Raw genomic sequence first — 23,144 nt, 5'->3', positions numbered from 1 at the left:
GCTCAGTGAGGCCTCCATTGACAGCAAGATTATTAACACTTTCAGTGCCCAGAAAGCTACTAAAGACGTATTTAAAACAATTAATGTGACTACAGTGGTTCAACCTTAATGTTATGAAGCGACGAGAATACTTTTTGTGTGCCAAAAAAAAACAAAAAAACAACTTTATTCAACAATATCTAGTGATGGGCGATTTCAAAACTTTTCATGAAGCTTCGAAGCTCTACAAATGTTTTGTTTTGAATCAGTGGTTCGGAGTGTGTATCAAACTGTCAAAGTCACATGAACTATTGAAATTTCTAAATGTTTCGAAACACTTATGATGTAACAAAGCCTTGTTTACTGAAATCACGTGAATTTGGCAGTTTGATACATGCTCCGAACCACTGATTCGAAACAAAAGATTTGTAAAGCTTCGAAACTTCATGAAGCAGTGTTTTAAAATCGCCCATCACTAGATATTGTTGAAAAGTCGTTATTTTGTTTATTTGCCGCACAAAAAGTATTCTCGTCACTTCATAACATTAAGGTTGAACCACTGTAGTCACATGAACTGTTTTAAATACGTCTTTAGTAGCTTTCTGGGCATCTGAAAATGTAAATTATCTTGCTATTAATAGAGGCCTCCCTGAGCCATCGGATTTCATCAAAAATATCTTAATTTGTGTTCCGAAGATGAACGAAGGTCTTACGGGTGTGGAACGACATGAGGGTGAGTAATAAATGACAGAATTTTCATTTTTGGGTGAACTAACGCTTTAATACTACCCTGAAGAAGCTGCGTAAATACATATTTTAAATAAATGCCTCATTTATTTATTTAAAAAAAAACAAAAAAAAACTTGCACATTCATTTAAATCCCTCTCAGAATATCAGTTCATTTGATCTATTTTGCAAATACCTGCCAACATTTCTTTCTCTCTCATTCTCTCTCTGTCTCAGTGGGAGCGACTGCTCAAAACACCAGGCCGGGCTGTTTGAGTGTGTCCTCTGGAAGGAAGTGTCCTAAGATGCAACAGAGGTGACAACGTGAATCATGCAATGAGGCACACTTAATGAAAGCTTTTGTTAAGTCTACAGCTGTGTTTTTTCCCTGTGTGCTTTTGTGAGTCAGGCCAGATGACAGGTACGAGATAAAAATAGAGGGACGGGAGGAAGGAATTCATAGACGGAAAAGAAGCAGATGCATAAACGTGAATCTTCGGTGCCTTCCCATTTATTCTGATGTAATTTCAGATGACTAGAGCATGTATTAAATGGCCCATAATGTGATCCATTAGATAAATTGGAAGATTTATGCAAATGGTCTTCTATTTCCCAAAAACTGTTTTCTTGCATTAAAAAAAGAAGAAAAAAAATCATTATCCCACAAATGACTTCAAATATACCATTTGTTATTTAAATTTATTCAACATTTCCAAAAGATAGAGTAGGACTGACAAACATAGCATAGATTTATTTAATTTACAGCTTTATTGTTTCTTTTATATCTTCTCTGTAGAGGCTTAGCTAAACGTGTCTGATGTAATCTCATTAGCTCTATATCACATCTTTGACTGGCTAAAGCATAGAACATTTCTCAAACCAATAATGTGGCAAAGACAAAATATAGTTCATGCTCTGGTGTTGGTACTGATACACACACACACACACATACTCACACTCACAAACGCACATGCACGCTTACAAACAAACCTCATTTGCACACGTTCATTCATCCCGTCAGAATAAAATAAATAAAAATAAATGTTCTCACCGCATTTGTTAGCATGAATGATTGAGTTACAAGTGAAGCCCCTCAACAGCACCTCAACTCTCCCTCACCCCCCTTGAAAATCAATACTTTTTTTTTAACAAACACTTCTGACTTCTGTATTTCACCGAAATGTCCAGGTTATAATGACAACTCAAGCAAAAAGGAAAAATTGCTTCAAGTAGTATTATTGTAGATTTTGTGTTTTTCATAATGCAAAATACCACCTAATATTTGCCAAATGCTATTTTGTTTTAACTTTTTAAAATTTAGCTTCAGAAAAATATCCATCTGGTTTTGTTTTTGTGCTCTCCGTTCATTCTACAGTAAGTTAACTAATACTAAAATATAAGAGTCCTTTAAGTCATCATTTACTGTTACTCATGTTCATAAGAAAGAGAATAGGCTATTACAAAGTCATCTGTAGTTTCCTCAGGAGCGCAGAAGGGCAGGAGGTGGCTGAGAGGAGGGAGTTTAGGGTCGAGTGCTAATTGACAGGGGAGGAAAGGAGTCATGGGAAGAGGCGGTAGCAATTGTTTAAACTGAGTATCATGTGCTTTTAAGGAATAACATTCATTCACAATGCTCATCAGCTACTGCAGTCCCAACAGAGTACAACACATACGGAAAGAATGCAGATGGAAATCAGTTACCAACAGTAGCCAACAGGGGGTGCTGTGACCAATGTAGAGGTAAGGAGAAATCGAATTGGACACGAGCGTTACAATTCTATGAATACTTTTTCCACAGGGTGCCAGGGATATTTTTAACATTAGATATCTGTGGGTAAAGAAAGTTTCATTGAAGAGAAGCACATGATGATGAGTTTAAAGATCTCAGCCAGTCACTCTTGGAGTCTTATAACAAGAAAGGCAAAGATGCCCTTTCAACACCAAAAGAAAAAAACGTCACTTTTATCACTTTATTTCCTTGTCTTTTATCAATCAATAAGGTGATTCAGAGAAAAGCTACTGAACCCTCGTTCCATTGAGTCTCTTTCTGTGAAAATGTGTGCTGAAGCAATGGAGAGATCCGAAAATAAAGCGTTTGGATGATGAATGCTCCTTCCTTCGCTTCCCTTTTCCTTTCGCTACATCTCTTTCTTTCCCACTCCTTCTCTCTTACGCTCACATATTCAGTCGGCGTAAAGAATGAAGCCAGAGAAGGTGCTGTATTTGTTGTTGTTGCCCCCGTGGGCTTTGCCACCATCCAGTTTGATGTAGACTTCATCGCCAGCGTCTAGATGCAGAATCACACTGTTCGAGGCGTAGTCATAGTTCTGATCAGCATCCTGAGCGATCGCGCTGGCTCGCACCTACATGAGAGAGGGAGAGAAAGTTTCATTAACAGAAAATAATGTCTATCTGACACAGTCGGTCAAGGTTTAGCCGGTTGGTATGGTTCTGTTAGACCGTGATGGTTGCTGTAAATATACCAACTGAATCCAAAAGGCATCTTACTCCATTTAAAATTAGCCGTTTATTCTGAATAAATAATATTTTTTGCAAGTAATGTGTCAGGTGATTGGCTCAGAAAATGGGAGGTCCTGCGCCAGCCAAGCAACTGTCATTGGGATGTATGGAAATGCTATGGATGGCTTTCTCCAGCTATTAAAAACAAATGATGTGATAGGAACACACAAGCTTTATGTTTCACATCAAGGTAATGAATGAAATTTAGTGCCAATCTCCTTTTCTGACACTGATACTTAAAATCCGCAACCTTTGCGAAGGTTAAATCTCCCTCATTAAACAGGAAGTATCAGATATCCACCAACACATAAGACCCAGGGATGCATAAAAACAGCGTTGACACACATTCAGATTGGCTTAAAACTGATGACAACTGTTACCGTTCACCTGAGCGGGCCGGGAAAAGATTGAGACACGGATGGATTTAATATGTGTGGATTTGTTCGAGTACCACACAACAGCGGTAGGGAAATTGCTGAGGATTTCTGTAATCTGTCTGGTGAATTAAATTTCGAGCTGGTAAAGGCATGAATATGTACAGCTTGACTGCCTGGATCTCGCTCACAACAAGCTGTGAAATGTGAGCGTGTTTTAAAAGCAATGAATGTGACAGGCTGGCTTTTTTTCAGTTCAGTTCATTATCAGACATAAAGTTCAGCTTCAGATAATGTCTATGTTATTTATTAAAGAAAAAGAAGGAAGGAAGGAAGTGTTTGTGTGGGTGTGTATTTGTGTGTCCTTGTGTTCTGGTTCTAGATGACCTCTGTTCCATCTAATTAAGAGTTCTGTTTGAAAGGATTTTTTCAGACTCAAGGGAGAGACTCCGTAGGCAGAGGTGTGAGAGCATACCTCGATGCACTATTATAATCAACACCAGTGTGTGTGGCGGAGTTGGTGTGTGTGTAAGTGTGTCCCTCCCACACAATGTGGCTTGCACTCTTTGGTAATACTGGTAAGAAATATAGAGAGAACCAGGGTTCTGGAAGGGGAAGGAACAGAAATGACTTTGCTAAGTAAAATGTACTGCCTGTTGCTTTCATGCATACTAACAAACTAATGCTTTGTCTTTTGTATAAAAGGACATTTTACAGGGCCGCCCACAATTGTTCTGTTCCTTTACGTTGTTTTAAACTGATGTGACTTTCTTTATTTTGTGGAAGAAAATTTTTGCCCATAGAATGAAAGTCTTTGGAATCCAAAACAACAATGGTCCCTTTCAAGGAAAGTTTGTTCACTCAGTGGCCATATTTGCAACGCCTCCGGGCAGCTATTTCAGGCATCCAAGACCAAGTCCCATATATTTGAATGGGTGAATCCTGAAATCTCAAAAACTGCTTGACGAACTCACAATTAAATAACATATTTCAAATCAGCAACAAAATCTGACATGAACTGTCCCATAAATATTGTTTCTTATGCTAAAATAGCATAAAAAAAGCTTATTTTTTCAGGCTAGACGAGCCATTGTACTTGAGGATTCCTAAGCGCAAGTCTTCTAACGGCTGCTACAATGACACAATGACTTTATCAATCAGCGATTGGCTCTTTTACTTAGAAGGCAGGACGTATTTCGCCATATTGCGCGTTGCAGTTTCTCCCATTTATAACTAATAGGAGTGAACCGTTTTTCTATATTTATAGTCTTCGATGGACCACATTGACTTTCACTGAACAGAAGAAATAAAGACATACAGATTTGAAATTGTAGCATTATATCATGTAGCAAAATGTATTGTAGCATTATTAAGTTTAGGGATGCACTGATACCATTTTTTAAGGACAGACTACAAGTTTTTGTTGTTGTTGTTGTTGTTGTTGTTGGTGATGTTGCAGTTTTCCAAGCACAGTGAGACTAATTAATGTAAGGCAGCTTCTTTATTATTATTCTAATGAAAAAAGTAATACATTTTTATGTGTATGTCACAAACTTAAAGAACAAAAATTTCACCTTCAAAGGGCATAATTACCAATATATATAATTGTTGTTATATAAAAAGAAATTTTCAAACAAATTACAAACAATACAACAAATACTATAGAGATACAAATTAAATAAACTTGTTTTTCAGATACAGTAGGTTTATTTACCATGTATACATTTATTTAACATATTTTGTTGTTTTATTAACATTAATGACAAATATAGGCTACGGTCCCTTTAAGACCGAATCTATGGATACTGACACATATCCTGTTTTCACCCAAATTTCTACGTCCACTTAAGCCATAACCGACTGTATTTACATGAGATACTCCACACGATGGACATTTTGACAACTATGTGTGCATTTGACCATTCAGGCGCAACTGATTGCGTGCAAGAAAGAGAGAGAGAGCGCTTCTGGTCTGTGTCAGTCAGCGCGATTCCGCCTATCCCGCCTTCACTAATCGATAACGAATTGTGATTGAATGGATGCAGTTCGCAATGTGTGGGTTGTCATCATTAATTCTGAAGTATTTCCACACCCCTGAGGCTGACATTGTTTCTGCTGCTGCCGTCGGTGTCTCTGTGCACAGAAAATTCTGTCAGTTACGTCACGCGAGGTATCGGTCTATACTGGTATCGGTATCTGTGCATCCCTAATTAATTTCAGTGTATACAAGTATACAATGGTAATAAAGGTGTTCAATTCAGTTCAATTCAATTCAATATCACTGCATCTATTTTTTGAGAAAAAGGCAATGCCAGAATGCAGCGAAAAAATACACATTCAATTAATATTGCGAATTATTTTATTTTATTAAAAAGAAAAAAAATATTTTTTTTTCAGTATTTGTGTGCTGAATATTGTGTCATTAACTTAGAAACACGCTAATAATTGTGAATATATCAAAATTGTTCACTTATATTACTACTGCTGTCTCAATTCAAAAGCTGCACCCTTCAGAGATCCCATTTGTCATCCACAAACGTCATTGAAACAGTCTAATTTCAGAATAGCATTTCTTGTGAAGAATAAATGACTGTAATTTTTATCTTACTTTGGAATGTAATGGTTGCTTTTCTGAAAGGAGACAGTTTCGATGATGTATGAAGCTGACAAATGTGACCTCTGGAGAGACCCAGTTTATGAATGGGACAAAGTGCAACAATATGATGGAATAAGTACCACCTTCTAAATAAAAGAGCCAATCACCGATTGTTAAAGTCAAAATCAATTCTAACTGCAGATGCTGTTAGAAGTCGGATTCCTACCTGAGACGTAATGTGCGTTGGCTTTACTGAACTAAAATGGGTTTTTTTATTCTATTTGAGAAGCAACATTTATGGGTCAGTTCATGTCAGATTTAGTTGCTAATTTGAAATATGTCATTTAAATGTGAGCTTTTAAGATTTCTGTATTTCCCCATTCAAGTAGACTCTACTGAAATCAATTGCTTGAATCATACATGTATCTTCTGTGTGTAGCGCTATTTGTGTGGTGTGTGGTGTTCCTGCCTATGCCTATATGAGGCAGCTGCTTATGTAGACAATGCGGCAGCGAGGCAGCTCTCTAGGTTTTGGAACAGAGATAGTATGTTTGTGTTGCTTGAGTAAATGGCTGGATTGATTAGCCAGGGACATATCACCACCTGCCCCATTGAAATGTTGGCTGGTGTTTGCGGGTATGCATGAGCGTGTGTAGCTGTCTAATTTCGTTCATCCACACAAACACCCTGTAAATACTCTGGCAGAGGGGATTCCCTGAGGTCAAGGCCATATGGATGTTCGGGCTGTGGTACGGTGGCTGTAGAGGGACACATGAGCTTGCAGTGCTGAAGTGTAATGGGTAGCGGCGCAGCGCTGGTTTGACCAGCTGCTGCTGAATACACTTTACTCAAGTTCAATCTGAAATGCAGATATGAGAACACACAACTGTTATCTATGCTTACACTGGAATGTATTAATATCCAGGTTTATTAATTATGGATAACTTCTGATTCTGATAAATAATCTTTTCAAACAATTTAAAATCAATCAATACTTCATGTTTATTTATTCATTAGGTAAGTAGCCAACAAAATAAAATTAGTTACACACACAGGCCAACACTGTGGGGCTGAATTGGACTTCATCTGAATTTCAGCAGAGATAGCTATTAAAATTTCTATAGGACCATTTCAGCTTATGATTTTGGTGATGAAGCAAATGGTAAAAGAAAATGCAATAAAGAAACAGAGAGAGAGAGAGAGAGAATATTATGAAGCTATCTTGAAAAGAGCTGTCAATTCCTTCAAATCGAATGATTCTGCAGTGTGTTTTCCGTTTTGTGCTGAGGCAGCGCTTGCCAGAATCATTCCTTATTGATCGGACACATTGTTTACCGAATGTGCCAGCGTAAGAGTGCTGCGCGGCATGAGTGACATTGCCCGAAATTCGCCCTCCTCTTTCAGTATCCATTTTCTGAGCCAAAGAGAGAGAAAGATCTAGAGCTTTCCATCATCCGGAGAGGTGGACCAGCCCTCCTCAGGGACGCGGCAGGATCAGCAAACACAGTGGAGCCCTCTCATTAGTTTTCATTTTGAGCTGAATGGCAGTGGGTTTGTCAGCCAGAAACTGTAATGTGTTCTTTAATTATGATGGACAGAGCGCAGTGCAAGAAGGAATGGAGAGAAATGTGACAGAGCCATGGAAAAGAGTGAGATATGGCAGGTATACAGCCATCAGAAAGCTTCAGGATTCTTGGATGAAGTCTTTGGCACATCTGTATTTACAAGGATCCCAAAGAATATTTGCCACACTTGAATTATATGAATGGCATTTCACCATCAAACCAAAACTGTGGACATATTTCATTGTTTTCACAAAAAGAAAGTATCGTAACAGCCTTATTTTTCATTATACACTGTAAAAACAAAAACCCTGTGAAATTTACGGTAAAAAAAAAAACGGCAGCTGTGGTTGCCAGAACTTTACCGTAAAAAATACAGTAGCAATGTTTTTGATTTTACGGGACAGCACTTAGTTTACTGTCTATTTTACAGTTCAAAACCGTATAATTTAAAGGTTTATATTGTAATAATTATGTTCATAACTGTTTATTTTACCACTGTAAAAAAAATTCAGTTAAATTTACGGTAAAAAAAACGTATTTCATTAACTGATATAATGTTAATTTACCAACCTATAAAAGTACTAATATCTGTTTTGTACCTTTGTAATACACTGACAACCACCAAACACAGTGGTGATGAGAGTCACATGATGAATCAAAGTTCATCACAAGCAGCTTTTCCACAAGCTGAGAAGGACAATAGTAATATATAGAAGGTGCACAGACTGTCATTCACACAAACACTAAACACCATCATGGTAACACACATGAAATTTTAAAAATGCAATAAACATTCATTTAACAACATAGATGTAACATAAAACCCTAATGTACATAACTGATTAGGAAAAAACTAAGAAAATCTAAGAAACATTTATTTCAACAAAAATACATCAAATGTGAAGTGTCACGCAGGGAACTGTGGAAATGTCAATTTACGTTTTTTCACTGTAAATTATACAATGACTTGTTATTTTTCACTTCCAAAAACTGTAAATGCCATTTTACCGTAAATTACTTTAAATGTGCCGTTAGATCTATAACAGTTATTCACCGTATATAGTACGGAAACTTTCTGTAAACCAATTAACTGTTTTTCACGTAGCATTTTTACAGTCTTTTACCGTTAAAATCACGGTCATTTTTTACAGTGTGTGTATTGCTTGAAAACCAGCTTGTGCTATATTTCTTTTAAATAAATGCAGCTTGATTTGGTATTTTGTTACATTCATACATTTTTAAACGTGGCTAAATTTTCCAAATACTAATATAACACTGCATATTCTGTGTGGTTAACATTCTTCCTCTCGGGCAAAGAAACATTTTCTCATTTACCTGAGTCTCTCTTGTCATAGATTATGTTCTCCCTTATAAACCTCTTCACATGCATGTCTGGTTTTTCTTCCATCCAATTAGTTTTCTTAATCATCTTATAGGACTTTCTGTTCTATTTCTCTCTTTCCCTTTTTTCCCCTCTTTTTAATTTCTATTTCCATCTATTTCCATGTCTTGAGGTCTGAGAGGTCGAGAGCAGACTATCAATAACTCAGATAAGAGGAGCAGACGGCTGGTGATGTAGATGAGAAAGGATTGAGGGAGACAGATAGACACTGACCCTGTGGCCATCTGTCCACCATCTTCACTGCCCCACCTCACTTTTACTTCTAGTAAATGTCACATTAATATTTTAAAAATATATATTTTCTGTACATTTTACATTATATCCATCATGTTCATTTTACAAATCTTCTTTTAAATACCTTCAATGTTTGATTACTTTTTGAAGTGTAAATTAATTAGTCTTCTGCCATCATCTACTTCTTATAGTTTTGTCTGCCACCCCAAAGCTGTGAATTACTTTGTTAATGGTATAGTTCTGTCAGTCTTTATATCAAGTATAATCAGAAGATGAGTGTGAGATGAACCCAGACTCGCATGAATATTCAATCTGCCATTTTTCTCAATCCTTTTTCAATTCATCTGAGACCAGGTGAGATAAAGGTGAATGTTTGAAATTTGCAGATTCATATTAGCCACCAACAACATTCTCCCCACCCACAACTCTAATATAACCAATAGTGTAAAAAAGAGTGAGTGACATTTTGCTTTGACCTACTGAGATTAATGAAAAGATGTTAATTAGAGCAAAAGAAAGAACTGATTTGTATTCAAAGTTTGTGCCTTACACATATACGAGGCATGGACAGTTTTACATAATTACTAGTGTATGATTCTGTAGCTATAAATAGTGTTTGTGAATACTACTAATATTTATAAAGTTACAAGGAAAAATTAGAGAAGTGTTCAGACAATATTGTGCCAGCATTTAATTCAGGACCTTATTCAGAAGTAAAGTTTGGCACATTCAGTGCAATAAAGCAAATGTAGAGCTTCTATGGCGTCTTGTAGTCGCATAAAGTCTCTGTCGGTCAAATGGAAGAGGGCTTACCCATCACTCAACCCAGATGACTCTGTGTCTCTCTGTCTCTCTTTTTTATTCTCTATCCTTTTTCTATTCATTGTTTACCTTCTTGATTAAATCTGGTGAGTCTAATATCGATGTGCAAACAAAGTCTGCTATTCTGAATCCATGGTGACGATCGTCCGGTGCATATTAATATCAAATAATCCGCCTTTAGCACACACAGCCTGCATGGTGGCCTTATTAAAGGGTGAGCTCTTAGTGCCCAGGGAGAGCGTGGGATTTGTTGGAGAGGATTTCGATGAAACACGTTTTAATCTTTTTTTATTTTTAATATTAGCTTCCTCTGGGAGGCCGGACTTCCGTTGTTGGCTGTGTTGGGATATCATTTCAGGGTAATTAAAAAGCAATTGAACTGTGGTTGAAATCTAAGCTTAAAAAAACTCGTATAAAGACTTAATGACAGAAACTGTGTTCTGATTGACAATACTATAAAACTGATTTCATTGGTAAAGCCACTATGACAATAAATGATATCCAGAGCAATGAGGAGACACCACAAGACATTTCAAACTGTGTAAACAGAAATCAAATAGAAAGACGGATATATCAATTGCCTCTTAGAGGTCCACGGTAAATCCTTTCTTTATGATGCCCTCAGAGAATCTGTGTAAGCCGAGTCCAAAACAACATAATTAACAATGACAGACACTGCAATAAACATTGAGATTTAAATGAATATTCTGGGCTCTTTAAAAAGCTTCTGTGTGATTCTGTCAATTAATTGCTATTCGTACCTTAGTCGTAAAAACAAACTAAAAACGTGTAAATGAGCTTACAGTGGAAGTATGGGGCAACTGTTGTATACTTGCCTCATATAGACTTCCTTTATAAGTGAATATCTATCAATTTTGTTTGTTTTTTCAAACTGAAGTTTGAGTTGAAATGATATTCTGTGGTAATCAACAGCATGCCACAGATGCTGCCATTTATAGCACAGTATATATATCCCAGAATATTCATTTAACATGGAGTGAAATAGCTGGAAAACAGGTCCATGGGGAACAAATGAGGGAGGGAGGCGGTATAGTTGGGCAAAGTCAAAGAATGTAAGTCCAAAGACATTGCTGAGCTTTAGGGCTGGGTTAGGGGGACAGACAGCCTGCATTTAGCATTTCAAACAGACGGAAACCGGCGGCCTTGCTCTGACACACATCTGTTTGTCCCTGTTTTGGAAAATAGTCGGCGTGTGCTCGGAGCACATACATGCCACGCGTTTATAGACTTTTAGAGAGAGACCTCTCTGGTGATATTGCACAATTTATGTGACTGATCAAAGACCTAAATGTCTAAACATGTAGATAATCTGACATAATCATAAATCATTTTTTTTTTTTTGTGTGTGTGTGGATTTGTGGATGGTATTCAGGACATGTACCTACCAAAGTCAAGAAATCACTGAATAATCTCCAATGTTTCTATTCTTTATATACACTACTGTTCAAAGGTTTGGAATAAATATGATTTTATAAAATAAAGTCTCTTATGTCAAGTTCACACTGCATGATTTTAGGCACGTTTTTCACTCGCCGACAGATTTTGCGGAATCGCAGACAAATGCCCAAAATTGCGAATCGGTGCTTGTTCACGGGATGTGAATTATCAAAGAAGTGATATTAGAGAATCGACAATGTGTCGCTGATGCCCATGAGATATTTGGCATGCTAAATATCTGGACCTGTCTGCGAAAATCAAAATCCTGCTGTGTGAAATGTGTTCTGACTGAAAATGACATCGGCGATGACCTACAGCCAATGAGAGAGCAAGATACAGGGCAGCGGGAAGTTTGCGGAGGAGTTATAGACCCATGTCTCCCCAAACATTTCCTCTTCCATCTTTTTTTCTTTTTCTCCTTTTTGCTGCAAATTAGCGTACAGACAATATGGACCGCAAGCTTCGCTGAAATCTTTTTACAATTTACAATAACTGTTTCCTATTTTGATACATTTTAAAATGTAATTTAATCCTGTGATTGCAAAGCTGATTTTTCTAGCAGCCGTTACTTCAGTGTTCAGTGTCACATAAACCTTCAGAAATCAAATGCTGATAGTGCAATACTATATATATAAACTGCATTTCTAAACGTATATAAGAGCTGATTTATGTTATTTTAAATAGAGTCATCAAACCTCATTTTATTGTTTGGACTTTTTTCTGATCAGCTGTAAAAATCAAGTAAAACAGTAGTGCATCTGTATAGTTGAAATGTATTATTGAACTCAAACATACGCCTTGGAATTTACGTAACAAAACTGCACCTTAGTAAACCAAACCTTACACCTTATCCTTTGAATTTCCTGGCTCAATTTTTTAATACAGTCAATGAAGAGATTAAGCGTGCTGCAACTGAATCGCAGTAGTAGCCAGTGGATATTCTTACAGATGTCAGCAGTGTTTCCCTGCCAGAGACTGATCTGTCTCTGAACGATATGAAACATTTCATCTATGGAAAGCAAACTAATCCTGATGGACACATCCTGCTGTCTCCATGTCCTTCCTTCTCTCTTTCTTGCTTTTTTTCCTGTGACTGACACCAGTTGACTTCTCCTACCCCATTACAGGCTTTTAGACAGTTAGTGGTAGTGTGGTTCAATTGAAGCATGCGTCTGCCTCTAATTATACTTAAAAGGTGGACTGTGAGCTGAATCTCTGATCGAGGCTTAGCAAAGCACTTCACACAGCGCTCGGAGAAAAACCCCCTCGTGGACGAGAGCGAGCCAGATGCTCACTGGTTGTGTGAAATTCCTGAGGACATTAGAGACTTATGTGTGTTCCTTTTTCACTTGGGTTTATTAGCAAAGCAAACCTGATTAAGGACAAGATAAGTTGTGGAGAACAAAAGTGAAGGTGCCACGCTTTCATTTCCATCTGTCGCAGAGACACCCGGAGAGATTAATCTACCCAGCTGCTCTTTGTCTTGTCAGCGAATACTCCAGGAATACTTAAATAACATTGATAAAATGTTTAAACAGTGATTAAAACTGTTTGAGAAGAACAGGCCATGGTGTTTGCACAGAGAATGAACGATGAATAGCAGTGAAAAAAAAAGGTTTTGATGAAACTTTAGAAGTACCACTAATAAAGTTATTACTGAGAAGGAGTTGAAATAATCATGTCATGTGCTGATGGCCATGATAGACGAGGGCCAGCTGGATAGAGAAGAGGATGCCAACAGCCATCAGCTAATGCCAGAGCAGCTTTCCATCAGTTACTCACACTTATGCATCTAAAAGAAATCTAAACAGGCTGATTCATACACAGTTCAAATAGCTGAAGTCAAGGAAGACAGTTCACAAAATAGCCCCCGCAAAAAAAAAAAAAAAAAAAAAAAAAAGAGATTTTTAGACTGGTTGCGAAAACCATTTGTGTGTCATATATTCTAATAAAGGTTTTTGCCAAAACAGACAGGTAGTTTACAACATGTGCGGTCTTTTATAACCAAATCCATTATGAGTCTTTTTAAAGTTTTGGCTGTGGTGTACAGCATAATTGAATCTAGACCTTATTATATTTGTCACATCAGCTCCACAAAAATCTGTAATTGACAGACTTTTGGAAAGTATATATATATAAATGTATTTGTTTATAACATTTGAACTTTAAAGAACAGTTTGTGCTTTTGTTGTCACCTTTGGTTTTTTCACTAGGGTTTGTAGAAAATAATCTCTGCAAAATTACTGTGAAACAACATTTAAAAATACATCATACAAGAAGAAAAACATAAATAGTAAGCTTAATACAAACTAAATATTTTGGGCTTTAAAGTGCACTTACAAAGCAAATTCTTATGTTTAGCAAACAATTAATATGACTACTTTTAACAATATAAATGGGTCATTATGCATGCAAATATTTACTTGCCTTTATATTTTATGAATTATTGCCTTTATATACCTGCAATGATGATTAATTGCATCATATTTGGGGGAGCTTGACATCAAAAAGTTTGAAAAACCCTGTCTTAGGTTATTTCACTCTGAATCTTCAATGTAAAAAGTAATACGATCTACTCAATAAAATTGTGTCAACAGATTACAAGCAATACTATTAATTAAATTCAACATATAAGAATTGAGTTAGAATTAGTCAAATTAATTCCTTAAAAGTCAACCATTTAAAGTGTGCAAACACCATTACAAAAAACACAAACTGACATAAAAAGTGAAGAGTGAAACTGCCCAACTAAATGACACACTGATCACAATAATGGTGATCAAATATTTTCAATAAAATCAACATCAACATCTAAACCTCTGTTAATTCATGCGTTTCTCTTTCATTCAGTGATTCTACTTGTTATCATCAGGTGTCTTCAATGTTGGCAATGTTGGCATCTTTGATGTCTGTCTGTTATTCAGATATTTTTGTTTAAATTTTACTTAAATTTTACTTGTTTTAAATGGTTGACATTTAAGGAATTCATTTGATTAATTCTAACTCAGTTCTATTTGTAGAATTTAATTAATAATATTGCTTGTAATCTGTTGCCAAATTTTATGGAGTAGATATAGCGTATTACTTTTTGCAGTGTTCTCAACCATATTTTTAATTTTTAAAAAAAGGGTAACACTTCAGTTTAGGGTCCAATTTTCACTATTAACTAGTTAGCATGCATGTTACTAGGGTATTAGCTGTTTATTGGTACTTATAAAGCACATATTAATGCCTTATTCTGAATTACCATATCCTACATCCCTTTATCCTAACTTAACAACTACATACTAGACTATTAATAAGCAGTAATTAGAAGTTTATTGAGGCAAAAATCATAGTTAATAGTTAGTTAATGGTGATAATTGGACCCTAAACTAAAGTGTGACCAAAAAAAGATTTCAGAAAAGTATGTTACATTAAATGCTATTCTTCCTCCTAGAAAGTGATGCAAACAATTACAAACTAAAGTGTATGCCACTGTTACTGATACAACTGACAAACAGACGTAGTTTAATTGGTTTGTATAAAAGAACTGTCAGTCAAGCTCAACTCAAACTAGTGACCTCACACTTAAAGCAAGAAGTATTCCCCTAAACCACAACTGACGGATCCCCTGAAGCTGAACTCCTGGAATCGCTCCTGGTGCGCACACAGTGGCCTGACCTCTACGCGAAGCCCCTCTGAAGTCTTTGAGGAGCGCAGCTGCATAATGAAACATCTCGTTGCATTATAACGCATTATCGTGTGATAGAGTAGTCTCACCTCCTCTCAGTACCATAATGAGGAGAGTGCAGTAATTCTAGTCTTGGGGGAGACTGAGGAAGAGGGAGAGAAAGATGAGGAGAGGGAGCAAGGGAGAAACGCATGGTTTTTGCTGCAGCATACATTTTTCATGAATTGTCCTATTCATCATTTGGCACTGGGCGGATAGCAGTAATCTTACAGTAGCTGTTGTTTATTTTCCGAGGTGATCGAGGTGTTAAACACGCACGTACACGCGCTGACTAATTCGATCGAGTAAGTGGGCTGAGGAGGGAGTCGCAGCGGACGTACGTAGGTTTGTAGCATCTGAGTGGAATTGAGTGGAAAGAGTCATTGAAAGCATCATCGAAGCATCAAGATGTTTACAGAGGAACTTTGCCGAGGGGCAAGTTGTTATTCCCTGGGACAGCATGAGTGTGTGTGTGCGCAAGTCTGTGTGTTGAACACATGAAAACATGAGTCGAGAGGGGGTTTGGGTATCAGTGTCACTGCATGTGAGTGAGAGTGTGTTGATTTCTGCTCATTAAAAGAAGTAGAGGGTCTCCTCCTGAGTCACAGACCAGGCCACAATCACTCAGATAGGGAGGCGCAGCTATTTTAGTGCTTATATTGAACATACACGCTCACAGCAGTACTGCTGAGGTCTCTCTGGGCTGGATATTTGACTGATAGAGCTGAGGTGCAGAAGGACTGTGCTTTAAAAGTATAGTTTTTTTGCCTATAAATAAATGATGGATTCCTCCGCAGCATTTGCTCCGTCTCACCCAGACACTTGTGACACGTGTGGCATTTCTTTGCAGCATGGGAAAATCCAGTGCTAATAACCCTACAGCACCCAATTAGACTGGTTTTAATGTTCTGCTCCACTGGGTGGCAAATTTAGTGTCCAATTAGACATCACATCAGGGGCAAAGGCCCCACCCCAGCGCCTCAACAGCTGATTAGAAGAGTGGAGAGCGAGAAGAGCGTGTTTGACTGAAGCACAAGTACACCCTCCACCTCCAACGCAAATTAACAAGCTGTTATTGAAGAGGACTGCTTATTGGACTTGTTAAAAGATGCTGCAGACTTCCTTCAGGAGATTATTTTAAGGATAATAAGTTTGTTTCTGACCGAAAAGACAAGTGAAAGATTTTGTATATTTCAACCAAAATAATTATTGCACACACTATACTGTATGTTCTTTTTTCCTGTTTCCTGCAAATGTAGTATTGATCCAGGGGATGTTTTCCTTCTAGCAGCGTGTTACTTGTCTCTCTCCTCATCCAAATACTAATGAACAACACTTGCATTTATGTATGCTGTGTAATTAAACATAAGTAATTTGTTTGACTCTAATAACTGAACACTGAACTCTGTAATTAAAAACACGTTTTTGCTGTTCCAGATGGTGAAGTGTGCTTTTTTTCCCCCACACACAAACTGTACACATATATTTCTCCTAGTCATATTAATTATATTAGCACATTTTATGCATGTAAACACAATTGCCTTTAAGCATACACTATGCCCAAAGACATGTGAATGAAGCAGTGAGTAAACGTCATGCTCGAAGGGATAGTTCATCCAAAAATTAAAATTCGGTCATGATTTATCATGTCGTTGTAAACATCTATTAATTCCTTTCTGCTATTGAACACATTGGAAAATGTGTGTTAATCTGTGTACAATTAAAGTCAAGGGGGTCTAATGTTGTTTTGGACCGCACTGATTTTCATTATATGGATGAAAACAGTTCTTCAAAATATCTTTTGTGCAAGGCAAAAAAAAAAAAAAGTCATACATGAGGGTGAGTAAATGTTGTCAGAAAACTCATTTTTAGAGTGAAATATTCCTTTAGCTCACTGACAAACATATCCGGTGCTTTATAAACCAGCTGCAAACCAAACAGGTGAATCTTCAGATAGTTGCGCACATCTGCGCATGCGTGAGTGTGTGTTCTTGTGCGAGTGTGGTCTGAGACAGCAAGATTATCCCGAAGGAGCCTCTTGAGAAACACAAAGAGTGCCTGGATGCATTTGCTTATAATGAAGTCAGAATGGGTTTGGGTGGATTAATGACAATATCAACAGAAGGAACACGAGGACAGGTGCCAGCACAATCTGGATGTGGTTCAAAGTTTTTAATTACGATTAAAAAGACTCTCTGGCACGCTACAAACGCCTTTTCTTTTCCCAGTCTTTCATTTTTTTTTTTACTCCTTTATCAGATTTGAAGTGGAATTCCTTGTAAAGCCAGTGGAGTTTCAAAAGGAACGCAGAGGCATCTGAACATGTCCATCTGGCAAAAATAGCACTTTTTTTTTGGGGGGGGGAGAATATTTGGCAAATTAAGAAAAAGATGGCAAGGAATAAACAGAAGGAGCTTGGAAAGAGGAGTGGAAATGGATGAAAAGAAATGCATGTGTGTACGCACATGTGTGTTAAAGCTAAAATCCATTAAACACAAAGCAAAAGCGACGGTAATAATTACAGCGCTACTATTTTCCACATAGAATGCAATCTCACCAGAACAAAAAAATATTCTTTTTTTTTTTTCTTTCTCATTCACTCACGTACACATCTTGCACACCAGCTGTGTGGGTTTGTATGGCGGTATGGTCAGTGGCCGCTTGAAGAATAGAGTAAGTCCACAGGGATACAGCAGACTAGCTGAAAGTCTGTTAGCACTCCATCACTGCCATTGAGAAACACTATACTGCGTCCACATACATTCGGAGTAAGGGGGTTACAACAAAGTTAAATAGTGAAAGTTTCTTTTGAACTGTTAGAGAGCGATGTGAGACTCCGACAACAGCTCATTCAGCAGCAGCTCGCCTGAGGTCCTATATGCCCATTCTCTCTCACTCACACACAAACACTGCTGCAATTCCTCTGATCTGGAATAGCGGTTTAATTAGTGAGGCGGTAACCACTTTATAAAGATTAGCTTGCTCTCAGGAGGAAGGCTCGTCGCCCATGTCTGCCTAAAGTGTCTGTGAGGACGGTCTCTAGAGATCAGGACCCATTGTGTTCAACAGACGGTGCTTTACGACAACATATGCTCTCCCAATGCTCTTCCTTCGCACACTCCATAAATGCTGTACTGTGCTCCCAGCAGTTTTTGCCTGTTCTCGCCTTTGCCATTAGTGTACTTATTTTATGGTTTTGCTTAGGCAATCTAGTTAGGACACAGGGAAAACAAAGAAACCTAAAACAGCACTTGGGAAGATTGCAAGTTAGCAGACAAACTTTTTAGCTGTACAACAGAGAAGTTCACAAAGGTAGAGACCTTTGAAAACTTCTCTGTGTACAGCTAAAGGTTGTAGCTACAACAACCTACCCAAGTGCTGTTTTAGGTTTCTTGCAGGGAATGCATTTTTCTGTGGTCTGTGTTCGGATTAAAGCATAAATAATAAAATTAAAGAAGCAAGTGTTCATCTTAATTAAGAGGAAGAGATCTGCCCACATTGTCATGGCACCAAAGGACCAGACGAGATAAATTAATATGGCAACTAGACTATAACAGACAGGCAGCGCTTATAAGAACTCAGCTACCTGCCTAGTTTGATCTAATGAAGAACATGATTAACTTTATAAGGTTTAAAAAGAGATAGAAAGGGAGGGGTAGGAGACATGTATGAGCAGAGGAGGGAGAGAGAGTTTAAGACATGTTGGAAACAAAAATCAATTTCGGATATTATGACCGTTAGCTTCCTTTTATTATCTCTTTCATTTTTTCCGCTTACCCTCAGGGCCAGCCTTTAAACGTCTGGCGGTCTGTGACAATTTCTTTATGGGAGTTGAACTATCCTCTGAGAGCGGCTGCTGGATGTTCGCGGCGGCAGTCGGATAACCCTCGGTAATTGTATTTATCTGACTGAAATATCGGCTGTCTCGCGAAAGCCCCGGTTGCTGCGGCAACGCTGAGTCCTGCGCGCGCTGACCTCCGGGCCACAGAAAGACTAAAAACAACACGCGCCCTCCAGGTGATGCTCTACTCACCCCATTTTCAATTCCAGGTGCAGTTCTAGCTAAACAGTTAAAATACATGTTGACAAATACACTTTATGAGTCGCACCGTCTGTCTTAGCGAGACAAATATGAGAGATTTAAGTAGTTTCAATAAACTGGAATATATGCGCCTATATTGAAATGTATTCTTGAAGTGTATTCTCTGATTATCTAGTAGGCTGATCGTTGTGAAGTCACAGACTGTACCTCAAAAAATGTCTGATAGACGTTTATCAATTGATTGCTTTATGTAAAACACGCATACTATAACGCAGTACATTTACATTGGTGCCAGTTTATAAGCACTAAAGCGCACAAAATAGCTATAAGGACACATCAGATAAACCTTTGTTTTGTCATTTGTATTCAATTATTTAAATGTGTTAAGAAAGAATTTGGTGTTATTAAAATATATATAAAACCATTGCATATATATATATATATATATATATATATATATATATATATATATATATATATATATATAAAACCATTGCAGTTATAGACCCGGAATTAGCCAACATAAATGAGCTTTTAAAGTAGCCTACGTTTATGAAAGATGCTGTCAATTGTCTGCCAGGACAGATGTAAACAGAAGTTTATTTTAAAAGTCACAACTGGCCTTGTGGGCTGGTGTCCTTGTACACTTCCGAAACGATGTAACATTTCAGTAGGCCTATTTGAAAATGTGAATTCTTATTCACTAGCTCCTAAAGAGACTCTAAAGTCTACTTAATTCTATTCCATCTGTCACGAGATCCCCCGTTGCGCGTGCAGCAGAACTCTGTGGATGACGTTGCACTTGAGCCTTTCTCCCTCTTGCCGTGCCAAACGACTCCAACAGAATTAATATATAACGGTCTTCTGATAAATATTGTATCAGGAATTACAACTGTGGCGACAAAACCTTAATATAATCTCAGATCCTTGAACATCGCGCGTTCTGTGTTCTGTCTATTTCTGTCTGCACTCCACATTTTATCATTAAAATAGCGCAAACAAACAAAAGCTCTGAACGAAACACGCACACACACACACACACACACACACACACTCACTAACGCGCGCGCACACACACAGGAAAGGACAGAAAGAAAAAGAAGAGTAAAAGGCCATTAAATGGTCGTTTCCTGGGACATGCTAAATTAATAAGATGTGTTTTAGCTGTAGCTTGGCACTGTGATTATAAGTTCATGAAGTTGCACGATTTGGCACGCGCAGCCTATTTTTGCCAAATTTGGGCATTTTCGTTCACGCCCCCTAATTAATGAGGAATTATGTCAATAAGCTTCGTGGAGAAAATAGCCACATTCGCAATAAATGGGTATGGCTTAGTGTAAACTTATTCGAGTCGTAGCCTATATATTTTCCCTTTAATGTAGCTATGCAATGATAGCATTAATGAAATTGGTGTAACTTTTGCAATATTTATACATCAATAAACATAAAATATATTCTCCTAAGATGCATAAGATATATAATTACGCGCTTTAAAACACACTGGACACTTCATAAAAAAGTTTGGAGCGGCAAACTTTGAAGTGTCCCATGCTAAGACAATTCCTCAAAAGAGAAAGAGAGAGAGATAGAATCTCTGTCCTCTGTTAACGGGGACACGCGCACAATGTCAGCGCGCATTAAGCGCATTCAGCTCGTGTCTTCTCGCCGGGTATGTGGCGCCGCAGCTGTGCGAACTTCACCCGCGTGCTCTGGGGGGACGAGAAACTCACAGCAGATGTTACTGCGTCTCCCACCAGTTTCACACGAAACAAAAAAGGAGAGGAGAGAGAGTAACGACAGTCTTTTTTGTCCTCTGTGGGGTCATTATTAACAGCTTAATTAATTTTAGATCCGCTCTGTGAATACCAGCTCAAAGCACGTAATGTAACACGAGATGAAGAAATGCGCTTTATAGATATGCAACACTATTTTAGAAACAATACTTGAAAAAATATCAGAATAAAATGTAAAACTGAAAAAGACTAAAACAGTAACATTGAAATAAAATATTAACTTTTATATATATATATATATATATATATATATATATATATATATATATATATATATATGTATATATATATAAACGATCAAGTGATAGCTAAGCTTTTCAAAAAAACTGAACTCTTATGCAAAGAATTTGCACTCACCTGTCCGTTCTTGCACAGGTCAGCCCACATGCTGGTTCCGTCACCTCCCCTCATCAGGACGTGGTAGATGAAGAAATATGTGCCCGGTACGGTGCAGATGAACTTGCCCGAAGTGCCATCATAGTTGTTGCCGAGGTTGGTGACCACGTCGTCGAACTTGAGGATCTCATAGCCCTCGTGCGGGTTCTTCAGTCCCGCGTAGAAAGCCACCCGTGGGTGCGTGTTGTATGTAACCGTGCTGATAGCTCCATCATTTCCCAGACTCAGGACCCCGTTTCGGCCCCTGTCCTCCCGGTTCCCCGGGGGCCCCATCGGACCCGGGGGCCCTGGCTCCCCTGGTGGCCCCGGAGGTCCGGGTTTGCCTGGCCGGCCCGGCTTCCCCTGTGGCCCCTGGAGGAGCGTGGAGGGTGGAGGCATGTTGCTGTGGTCGGCCAGAGCCTCGGCCTCGGCCTGCACAGAAGAGCCAGTGCTGGTGATGCCTGTGGTGGTGCCCTTGTTCTGGTACGGGTCGCACACCATTCGACAGGTGCCCAGCATCTCGTAGTGGCTGTTGTCATTGCTCACGGAGCTGACCAGCACAGGGATGAGCACCACAAGCACCAGCACCAGCATGACCCCTACAGCAGCCGCCACCAGGGTCTTCCTGCCCAGGCTGAGGCGCGGGAGTGGCTGGGCAGCCAGCGTGGGTCTGCCGGGAGCCGAAATGGTGACTGCTGGAGTAGAGAAGACCGCAGAGAGAGAGAGAAAGAGACAGAGGGGTGCAGGGGGGTCCCGGGGGTAAGGCGCCAAGCCCTAGGATCCCAAACGTGTAGAGGAGCGTGTGAGGGTGAAAGAGACCCACATGCACACTCTCTCACTCGCTTTCCTAGCTCCGTGCACGCCTGGTTTGCTAAGCTGGCTCACTGGATCCGTTGGGCAGGCTGGAAAGAGCTTTCATACAGATCCCACATCCGCTCAATCTCACTCACACGCATACAACTCTCACACATGCACGCGCATACATGCGAACGCGCTCACACGCGCTCCCAAAAAGTCGATCCCATTGTCTAGTGGACAGAGTTGCACTAGGTAATGAAGAGAATGAGGGATGGCAGAGGCGGCAAAGAGGTAAAGAGGATGAAGTGAGCGAGTGTGCGCATGGGAGTGAAGGACAGCGCGTACGAGAGAGAGAAAGAGAGAGAGAGACAGAGAGAGACAGAGACAGAGAGAGAGAAGCAGATATAGAGGAGAGACAGGGTATGTTTGCAGAGGCGTTTTCTCAGACTGAGGGTTTTATACTGAGTATCCCCCCCCACCCCCGCCACACACACGCACACACACACACACCCATCCTCTTTTCTCCCTCTCTGTGTCACAGCGATACAGCCAGGGGAAAGGAAGTAACCGACAGGATATAAAAAAATACACTTAGGAAAGATAAAATCTCATCATAAAAAGCTCACAGTAAACATTAAGATTTGATGTTTGACACAGATTATATATATTTATATTTGAAGATAAAAACACTGAAAACATTGTCATTTTCAGAACTGAAAACGTCCTCCTCAATCCAAAAAGACCACT

The 23,144-nt window shown here is 38.7% G+C and overlaps 1 protein-coding gene across 1 annotated transcript; it reads right to left on the bottom strand.

Moving 5' to 3' along the window:
• Positions 1-1,386: 1,386 nt before the first annotated feature.
• On the bottom strand, positions 1,387-22,869 carry LOC127508669 (C1q-related factor). Its single transcript, XM_051886808.1, has 2 exons — positions 21,582-22,869; positions 1,387-3,069 (listed from the first exon to the last, which is right to left on the bottom strand). Exons 1-2 carry the CDS (start codon positions 22,191-22,193, stop codon positions 2,890-2,892), a joined length of 792 nt encoding a protein of 263 aa, XP_051742768.1. The 5' UTR covers positions 22,194-22,869; the 3' UTR covers positions 1,387-2,889.
• Positions 22,870-23,144: the final 275 nt, after the last annotated feature.

This window comes from Ctenopharyngodon idella, chromosome 3 (genome assembly GCF_019924925.1).
Source record: "Ctenopharyngodon idella isolate HZGC_01 chromosome 3, HZGC01, whole genome shotgun sequence".
Taxonomy (NCBI): Eukaryota; Metazoa; Chordata; class Actinopteri; order Cypriniformes; family Xenocyprididae; genus Ctenopharyngodon; species Ctenopharyngodon idella.
This window is presented reverse-complemented; position numbering and strand designations above follow the sequence as displayed.

Excerpts from the sequence above, each read along its gene's own strand:
- LOC127508669 (XM_051886808.1), bottom strand. The coding sequence starts at position 22,193 with ATGCTGGTGCTGGTGCTTGTGGTGCTCATCCCTGTGCTGGTCAGCTCC. Across the intron at positions 3,070-21,581 it reads ACCTGTGCAAGAACGGACAG|GTGCGAGCCAGCGCGATCGC; the intron begins GTGAGTGCAAAT and ends TCTCTCATGTAG.